Source organism: Perca fluviatilis, chromosome 8 (assembly GCF_010015445.1).
Source record: "Perca fluviatilis chromosome 8, GENO_Pfluv_1.0, whole genome shotgun sequence".
Lineage (NCBI taxonomy): Eukaryota > Metazoa > Chordata > Actinopteri > Perciformes > Percidae > Perca > Perca fluviatilis.
The window spans coordinates 8,007,736-8,018,049 of record NC_053119.1 but is presented as its reverse complement, the minus strand read 5'-3'; the positions used below and the strand labels follow the sequence as shown (position 1 = coordinate 8,018,049).

At 41.1% G+C, this 10,314-nt stretch overlaps 1 protein-coding gene across 1 annotated transcript in view; it reads right to left on the bottom strand.

Moving 5' to 3' along the window:
• The window catches only part of poc1b (POC1 centriolar protein B), a 58,187-nt gene extending 48,033 nt beyond the window's left edge, over positions 1 to 10,154 (bottom strand). The window contains exons 1-10 of the mRNA XM_039808061.1: positions 9,848 to 10,154; positions 9,141 to 9,225; positions 7,855 to 8,026; positions 7,104 to 7,283; positions 6,695 to 6,802; positions 5,474 to 5,589; positions 5,164 to 5,297; positions 4,490 to 4,558; positions 4,187 to 4,339; positions 3,644 to 3,721 (exon numbers count right to left, since the gene is read on the bottom strand). Coding sequence (XP_039663995.1) covers positions 3,644 to 3,721; positions 4,187 to 4,339; positions 4,490 to 4,558; positions 5,164 to 5,297; positions 5,474 to 5,589; positions 6,695 to 6,802; positions 7,104 to 7,283; positions 7,855 to 8,026; positions 9,141 to 9,225; positions 9,848 to 9,871 — 1,119 coding nt within the window. The 5' untranslated portion in view covers positions 9,872 to 10,154. The remainder of the gene's footprint in view (positions 1 to 3,643; positions 3,722 to 4,186; positions 4,340 to 4,489; positions 4,559 to 5,163; positions 5,298 to 5,473; positions 5,590 to 6,694; positions 6,803 to 7,103; positions 7,284 to 7,854; positions 8,027 to 9,140; positions 9,226 to 9,847) is intronic.
• Positions 10,155 to 10,314: the final 160 nt, after the last annotated feature.

Here is a 10,314-nt window from a genome sequence, read left to right as displayed (position 1 = left end):
GAAAGAGAGAGGAGAGCAGAGAGAGAGAAATAGAGAATATATATATATATATATATATATAAATGGATAGTAAAGAGAAAGAATAGAACGATGGTGGATGGGATGGATATAGAAGAAATGAGCCCACACAGTGAAGAAAAGGAGGGATAAGGAAAGAGCGGACCGACACTTAATGAAAGGAGAATGGAATGGTATATGAAAGAATGGGATATAAAAGGAATGAAAGAAAATTTAATGAAATGAAGGAAGTGGAAGAAATAAATGGAAAGTGTGGTATAAAGAAAAGAAAATAGTGAGGAGGAATGGTGGAATAGGAAACGAATAATGGTGGAAGACGGAATGGAAGGATGAAAGAGTGGAGCTGGAGAGGAAAGGGAGTATATCTTAATGGAAGCGATAAAAGGTGGAGAGATGAAGAGGGGGGTGGACAATAATGGTGGGAGGAAAGGACTAGGAAATGACCAGAGGGGAAGTGAAGAGGAGGAGTTCCTCAGTGATGGAAATCAGAGCTGACAGGAGGAGTAGCACTGGGGGCTCCCTGTTCGACCCGTTTTAACCAGGGATGACTTTCTCACACTCACACTCACACACACACACACACACCCCAAGTACACACACACAACTCGTTCACTCACTCATATGCCCACTGACACAACTGCATTACTTACATACAGTATAAATACATAGGCTACGACAAAGGCACGGAGAAAGGATTGATGGCCATGAATGAGTCAGGAGCTGTGTGTGTGTCTTTTAAATTGAAACACAATTCGCTGATGCACTAACAGTGAGTAAGCATGTAAGGGTCCAGCATTCATCTCGCCATTTGTGGCAAAGATAAGACTGATGTATGTATTAAATGTGTGTGACACCAGAGTGCAGTGAGTTAGTCAGTGAGTTAAACAGGCAGGCAGAACTCCAGCTAGTCTATTATTAGAGCTGCGGCTGCTGTGGCGGCTGCTGCGGCGGGCCCTGAAGGCCAGGGCATCGGCACGTGGAATCCTGCTCTCTCCCCATCTCTCTGATCTCTATTTCTCCCCTTCCCTCGCTCTCATCTCTCACAGGTCTTTCCATTCAGACACACTTGGGTGATTCACACAGGGAGCAAAGCTCCTTCAAGCAATGCAGTGAAAGAGGAGGAGGATGATGAAGAAAGGACAAGAGAGAAGGAGCCAAATCTGAGAGACACCCTGATGTTCATCAGGTCAACATCAGGTCAAACAGTGGCAACAACAACAACAAAAAACATTATTTAGGTGCTAAACAAAGACATTTTCCATGCACGCATGATAAAGTAAAATCACTACTGCTGAATCAGAGTTATAATTCATGTATTCTCAGTTTTACAACATGAAAAAAGAAAAAGAAAAGAAAAAAAAAAAGAAAAAGAGATAAGGAAATCATTAAAAGCCAAAACTTTTGATTGTTCATTCTAAGAGCATAACAATGCCCATAGAATGAAATAAATAGAAAACTTTTAGTTTAGAGTTTTAAAGAAGTCACAGCTCCAAAAGGAAAATGATGTGCCCCATTTCACTCCCAACTATATCCATATCCAAAAAGAAAACTCACATTCATCTGCCTATGAATATACACTGATGAATATGAGCACATTCCCGTGAGAATGCTGAGGGTCAAGGCATAAAATACAAATATTACAGTGAATCATTATATGGCACTTTCATATTCAATTTGAAATTGCGTGGATAAAGCACCAGAGTATGTTTCTGTGTTCATAGAACTATATATTTTGTGATCGCCGAGACTTTTCATTTAATGCTCTGTGATTCTTCTCTAAAACAGTAGGGGGCAGTAATTCCCTGTACATTCTCCTGGGTGCTTTTTAAAAAGGGGGATACAGGCTGCTGACACTACTTAACAGTCTGTGATGTTGTAATGACCAAAAAAAAAAAAAAATCATCTTAGATGCCAGACGAGAAAAAGAAATCCCAGTGAACTATTCTAGTAGAAATTCACAAAAGACTCTGGTGTAGGTTAGAGCAACCATAAGAAAAGCAATGGTCTGACATTCTATGACCTTTAACATGGGAGTGAACAAGATATTTACCCAAAAATGTACATCTTAACTATCAATCCTCATTTCTGTGAACACATGTTGTTTTCCTAATACTCATTAAACATGTGCATTAAGACCCACCTAAATCAATCTCATGTTTCTATCCGTTTATCCAGGATCAGCATTTGTGGAGTAAGCCGCTAGCACTAATTCACATCCAGGATTTTACCTTACGACATAACATGAACTTGCTACTCAAGTTGAAGGACAGGTTACTGCCATCTCAGATGGGCCCAACAAGAAACAATAAAAACTACAAAAAAAGAATGATCTGGAAAACACAACATGGCATTCACAAGGTTGTTGGGCCCAAAAAAAAAAAAAAACACAAAGTCAGCTTAAAAAGTTTGAGAAATAGGTTTGTGATGGAAAAGTGTCCTGAAGCAAGAAGTATATTCCCCTGCTGCTCTAACAGAGCCGCTCGGTGGCCAGCTGTGGTTGTACTGACTAAATAAAAACCTATATAGGACAATAAAATGTCTACCGTTTCATTTCAAAGTCTAACCAGTTATACTTTTATACGACTGAATCTGAAAACAAATTGAAAAAAGGACGCAAAATTACGAATCCCACTATGGCCACGCCAAGACCCGCCCTACGAAGCAGCTCGAAGGGTTGGGGTTAGGCATTTTGCCCTCGAGTGTACATGTAAACATGTGTGAATGCTATTGAAAGGCGGGTTTTGGCATGGCCATAGTGGGGAAAAAAATATTGCTTCCAGGACAAATGTTGAACAGGCTTTCATAATAGGGAAAAACTTCATTTCAGATACATTCACATTTTGAGATAACTAAATCCAACATATTATCCATGTAATCACTGAATTGTAGTTGTGCTCTGCAGTTCGGATTTGAGAATGTGCAGAATTGTATGATTAGGAGTAGTGTGTTTCCGAACAATGTGATGCATTTTTAACACACATTGAAGAGCACTCTTGAAGACAGACAGTGTGTTGCTTTCTGATGTCAGCACCACATCTCGGACAAGTGAATGGACTGATGTCCTCTTAGTGCTGCAGCTGGATGGCAAAACTATAGATTGGTCTACACTGCCACCTGGTGGACATGGGTACAAATACACACAACCTTGAATCTGTTGATCTGTCCCATTTTAATTCAGCCTGTAAAAAGCTGCAATATCATTATTTTTGATATGGTGAATCAAGTATCAGCTACATATTGCTGCTTCTATATTTTAATTTTTACTTTAAGTGGTGTCCCTTTGTCATGTCGTGTGTTATGTCTAAAAAGGAAATAAATATACACGTTGACTGCCATCACTCGCATGTCTTACAGAACAGATCGACTTCCATTTTATCAAATCATAACAATCCACAGACTCTGAGAGGCGTCGCTATATTAGGTTTACTTTTCATTTTTAAATACACAAATCTGCCACAGTTTGAATGGTGCAATTAACCATATCTATAATGAGAGCTCAAGGCCCTCAGTTTCGCTATGTGCTTTCCAGTTTCATTGTCAGCATATACCTGTAGGGCTATGGTAGGCAGAAAAATATGTTGTGGCTTGCTTTCTTGTGGCTGTGCGACTTACTATGTCAGCTTACCGTGGTGCTGTGTACAGACTGGCCCAGCTCTATGACATGCGGATCAGTGGACTGAGTGTCTGCCACTGTTGGACTGATCTATGGAAAGAAAGTAAAGTCATATATAGCTGCTTTGGCGGTTTACAAAATATCTCTTGATTTCTCACCTGCATAATTTACTAAATACACAGATTATGTAGGACATGTCTGTGGACTGTTTATAGTTAAAGCTTGAACACTGGTCAGTTATAATAAAACAAGACATTCTGATGGTTTATAGGCCAGGTAACTGCTATCTGGCCTTCTGACCAGATACTGTGTGGTAGCCTAATGTTGTTGACACATGCTTTTTGCTATGATCATTTTATTGATTTTATTTCTGATCTTGTTGAGTCGTACCCTCTTCGTGTTAGTTCATATGGTAGGTGATGTTAAACGTGTATATTACTATGATTTCAGAAAAGTTGATCTAGCACCTAATCATTCTAAGTAGAACTCAGCACAGCCTTGAATAACTCAATAAAACATACATTAGTATATGAAGTTTGGTGAAACTGAACAGACCTGAATTGCTGTGGGCTGCGGGCGGTGCAGGTGGGGTCCTCTGGGGTGGATGTCAGTCACGTGTGGTGGGGGACCTGGGCTGGACCTCCGGCTGTGTTGTTGCAGGATGTCCTGGTAAGATTTGGTGTCAAAGTTTGTCCTCCACATCAGCACCTAGGGGATCGAAGGAGCAGCACAACTTCCATGATCAAAAGGTTCCCAGATCTTCTACTACACAAAGTAAAAATGTAACCTTGAAGTTACAAGCTATTGAGAGTATGGGGACTACAGTACAGGGTCGTTGGGTAGTCATGAAACACCAACCTGACCATCAGCTCCCCCCGAGGCAAAGAGGTCTCCTGCCCTGGAAAAGGCTACTGTGATTACAGCGCCCTGAAAAACAAAGTAAACAAAGTTACTGAATAAAAAAAACTTTCCATGACAAACACCATCAAGGACTACTCTAGGGAAATACTGGAACTGGAACAAAGCTGCTCAGACTGCATTATAGTCTCAGGTGCGATTCCAGGGGGGGCCAAACATATTGGTGCTACCCTGTGCCCCCCCTTCTAGCCCTGCCCCTGAATAGTGTCTGATATTGTCTAATTGGTGTTTGATGTCTGTGGTAGGGCTGCACGATATGAGGAAAATATCTAATTGTGATTATTTTATATTGCAATATGATTCACGATATTGGAGGGAATTATCGTTTCTGTATCATTATTCTCATTTTCATTGAAAATTATTAACATCGATATTTTTGCGAGGATCTGTACCAAACAAAGATTTTTTTCTTTAGTCTGTATGTAGGATAGGATTTGTAGGCCGGGACGTCTCTGCAGCACCACAATACTTTATTCAGAATGGTTTGACACATATTTTGCCATTAACAAATATTGTGCCCCCCTGCGATTTCGATACTGCACTAGTCCATATTGCGGTTTCGATACAATTGCGATTAACTGTGCAGCCCTAGTGTGTGGATGACTTCACATCACCTTGTGTCCATGGAGGGTGTAGATAAGGCGTCCCTCCAACAGGTCCAGGATCTTAACAGTGCTGTCACTGGAGCCACTGATCAGGTAGTTATTGGACGGGTGGAAGGAAAAGCTGTTGATTCCTGCACTGTGGACTGATCCAAGATGTACAAAAATAGGCCACACACACACACACACACACACACACACATATACACAAAAACACAATAACAGCAATTACAGTCGTGGTACACAGATATTGGCAAGGATATTTCAGGTAATTTCCAAACTGAATATATAGCATTATTATATCTCTGACATGTTGACATACCTTGATAATGCTGAATCAGCTTGTTGGTCCGTAGATCCCAGATTTTCAGTGTACTGTCAGCTCCCGAGGACGCAATACAGGTGCCACTTGAGTTGAAACCCACAAACGTTGCTGATCTGGAATAACAGAAAACACTCAGTGGAGTCAGTGACCTGCAGCAGTTTAACAGTCTGGTGTGTAATCAATACACAACAATGCCATCTATGGGCCTTTTTTCACACTTCTATTTATATTCCGTAATGTTTCGGCCTTTCGTCTGAAATTAAAAACAACATTGTCCCCCTACTCGGATCCCCTGCTTGGAAACGTATTGGTTCATGTATTACAAAAGGGACAAATATAATGTCCAGAGACTACTGTGCCAAGTACAAATACACACACTTTTTTTTTTATTTAATTGACTAAAACCAACCGAATTTGGCCACATACCTATAATATAATTAAAAACCAAACCCAAAGTGATGGCAAAATCAAAGCTAAGGAGAATAACAGGACACTTTTAGGTAGAGATGCACCGATTAAAACTTTCTAGGACGATTTTCTTTGAGTTAGGCCAGCCGATACCGATTTTAGCCGATTCCGATTTCATTTTTTCTAACCACTTTACAGCACACACAAATATTTATTTTCTATCTTTTCTTTAATAGAACATTTTGCACAGAACATAGAACATTTTTGGAACAGATAATGGATCACTATAAAATAGAACTATATAAATCACACACACATCTAAAGTGCAATGTTATGGAAGAACCATTTCCTTCTTTTCACATCCAATATCCATTTTGGTTTTTGGTGTCGTCCCTCCACGCCCTACTTTTTCCTTGCAGGTGTTGCATGTTGCAAACTTGTTCTCTTCTGCACACACGCTGAAGGATTTCCAAACAGCTGACATGTTGCCGGTTAATTCACGAGGTTCCCTACATGTGCGAGAATAGCGCGGACACGTGTTTCACACCATGAGCAGGTACGCGTGACACACATGGCGGAAAAGTTGAGAGAAAAGAAAAAGAGACTGTGCTGTCGCGTCCATGTGTGCGGGCGTTCTTGAGAACTGTGTCTCGTATAACTTATGTCGTCAGTTAATTGCAGCGTTGACCAGCATGAAATTGGCATATATCAGACTGACCTGCCGGTCGCCGGTCATAGCAGAGCACGTGAAAACCGGCCAATTCCGGTCACCGGCCGGTCTATCGGTGCATCTCTACTTATAGGACTTACTCTTGATAGTCGGTGAAACAGTTGATGCAGTGTTTGGTGGACGTGTCCCACAGCCGGACAGTGCGGTCGTCTCCACAGGACGCTATCAGCCGCCCATCTGGGGAAAACCTGTAGTAAAAGACCAAAAATCACCATTGAATTGTATCTACTCGTCTCCATCGGATTCCCCATAGTGCCTAATTCAAGGCATGTTTAAGTGTGCCAAATATTTACAAGAAGTGCATAACTAATTATCCTGGTTTTTAAAACGTAATCCTGATGCGCAACTTTGTTTGTACTTTGGTGAGCCGGACAAAAACTTAATTTCAGAAAGTAGCTAAGTGGTAAAGCTATCTTTAGTTTACCTTTAAAATCCACACACATGTGCTACAGCGCATGCCATTACTGAGGATGTGGTGCTGCTGGGTACCTGGCACAGCGCACCCAGTTGGTGTGCTGGTTGAGAGAGTAGATGAAGCACTGCCGGTGGACGCTCCACACTTTGACAGACTTGTCGTCAGAAGCTGTCACCAGTCTCTGCCCATCGTGCGAGAAAGCAACACTGCGTACAGTGGCCGTGTGGGCTTTGAACACGGTTGACTCCCCTTTCCTATGACAAACAGAGAAATAATAACAATTGCAACCAATTTAAGACTAGGGCTGGGTATCGTTCAAAAATATATGATACCGGTACCAATACTGTGACTTTGATATCGGTTACTAAACAATACTTTTTTCCAATAGCAATTTTATTAAACAAAAATAAATTACAACATTACGGCACAAATCTTTTTTCTTTTTTTCAGCTCCTACTACATGAGCTCTTTCTCTCGGGGTAACGTAGAGCTTTTCCTCCATGTCTCTACGACGTGTAACATTAGACAGCCAATCAGCAGCATTATTAGATCTTAGTAGAAGCATGCTGCATGCTTACTCACTCACTGACGCTGATGAGATTTACTCTTTAGGTATTGAAATTTGGTATTGAACGACGAGGCGTTTTTCGATATTCGATACTTTAGAGGCAATTCGGTCGGTGCCTAAAAAGTATGGAATTCTGTATCCAGCCCGATTTAACACCTCAGCCTGCATGGTATGTGTTATTTCATATTACGGCGCATTTATCTTACTTAGTCAACAAAGAGGTCCTGATTAAAGTGGGAAAAGTGACTTGAGCCTACATGGAAGGTGTCCACAGTCGGACCGTTCTGTCCTTGGAGGAAGTGGCCACCAGGTTACCAGTGGGGGAGAACTGCACCCCAGTGATGACGTCTTGGTGGCCAACATAGCGGAAAGCCCTCGCCTTTGGGGCCAAATTCCAGATCATCAGGCTCTTATCCACTGACCCCGAGGCTGGAGGGAGACGGAAGAAAGATTAATGAAGACTCAGTCAAGATTTACGCAAAAATAACAGTACGTTTTTCCATGCTGTGGAATTGCAGTCGTAATTACTGGTATGTAAAGAGGCTATTACAGTGAATAAAGTGAGCTCAGTTTATACTGTAAACATTTAATGCCTCATATGAAAGCAGAGCCTAATCTGACCACAAACATTCTGGTAGGTCAGCGTTGTTGACAGAGAGGCTCTCCTAAAAAGAGTCACTGGTAAAATGTCTGCAAAGGTCAATGTGTTTGAATCCTCAATAACAATATGGGCCATCAAAGTGCCATATCAATACATCACTGTGACGGACACCAAAATGACTTTCCTTGGAAAAAGGTACGTTTTCTGACTAATAGATCAGCTGGAGGTAAAACGTCAGAAAAACACATAGTCATAAAGCCAATATGCTGTATTAGTAGCCTGCTATGTACAGTATGTTGAGCATGACTATGACACAACGTGTACAGTAAGAGTCACTTACATGTAGTTTACATATACAATTCAGAGGTTATTATTAAAGATCTGATCAGTTTGCCAAATACTACAGTCATTAATGTATTTTACAATTTAACAGTTTCAAGCAACAACAAAAAATGCTTTTCTAAATGTTTGGATGGTGATGTTAAAGGTCCCATGGCATAAAAATTTCAATTTGGGATGTTTTTTAACATTAATGTGAGATCCCCCAGCCTGCCTATGGTCCCCCAGTGGCTAGAACTGGTGATAGGTGTAAACCGAGCCCTGGGTATCCTGCTCTGCCTTTGAGAAAATGAAAGCTCAGATGGTGGGACTGGCTCTAGTGGCTGGAATTCTGCACCAAGGCTGAATTCCGGGAAAGAGACTTCAGATACAGTATTAGGGGACCACTAAGGTCTATATAAAAGAGACTTCAGATACAGTATTAGTGGACCACTAAGGTCAATATAAAAGCCTCCAAAAAGCAGCATGTCATGGGACCTTTAATGTTAAAGTGTTGAAAAGCAGCATACTGTATGTGATTACAGGCAACGGTCTACATACTGCCAAAGAACATCTGAATAGCATCTGAGAATTTGTAAAGTTTGTGGTGGCAGCAAAAATTACCCAGTTGTTTGCGGTTTGGATTGAAGTCTGCACAGGTGACAGCATCTTTATGCCCCTTAAAGTGTCTCTCTAGGGTTGGATCCTCCTGAAATGGCAACGCAGAGTCAGTCAGAGAAACTCTGCATTTCCTTTGCTGTATTAGTTAAGGAACAGTTTGCTCAAAGTTGTATTTCATGAGAAATTTGGAAAAGGAGTGGTGAAGGACAGCACAGTGATGAAAAAAACAGAACGTCTAACTGTTAAACACCTATACCTGTGTGTGTATTTGATGGAAACTCATCCACTATGTTCAACATACTTCACTTTTTTTTTTGTTAAAATCAGTTGCATGATGTCTATGAAGGAGCTCTAAAGATTTAAGTCTAGGCTGAGGAGAAATGTGGTGTTGCAATTAGTGGAGGGCTAGGCAGGAAGTCACTATGGGACACTGCCTGTCTAAACAGATGAAGCATGGTGGCGTTTAGGGGCGCATTAAAGAGACATTACACTAAGCAAAAGCTTCAAGAGCTGTTATAATATACCAACAACTAAATATACTGTGCTGTAACGATTTAACAAAGAGGACCCAAGGTGTGTCTGTCAGCAACATTCAGCAAATCCTCTTAGCAGACTAGCAAACTCTCCGACTCAGCTACCCTTAGCAGCAGTGTAAGTTATCACACTTTTGCTCATTAGCCCTTTACGAACATATTAACACATATACTTACCATAACAGAGGACATTGTGGGCATTTATTAATAGAGCTTATGTTGTCAGAGGGAAAGTTGAACCGCCCGGGCTACTCTGTAACGCTACTTCCATGACTGTCAAACATTGCGCCTTCCTCTCAGACCAAACCTGTCGAACTCAGATAACAGGGGGCTCCGCTCGACAGTCTTTTAGCAACCTTAGCTGAATTTGAATTCCATGTACGCTAAATGAAAACTGAGTTTCGTGTTTGCATACACTGCCGAATAGAGCCCGTTATTTCTACAGCTAACGTTAAGCTTAATTACTGGCCACCTGTAGCAACGAAGAGAGTGGTGCTGCGTTCATGATACATATGAAAACGGGTAGATGTGAGTATCCGATGTTAAAATCCCGTTCACAACTTGAAAATACTATTAGTAATTAATAGACAATATTCATTAAGATGCAAATAAGAATGGTAACCAACTGGGAAGTTTGGCGCTAC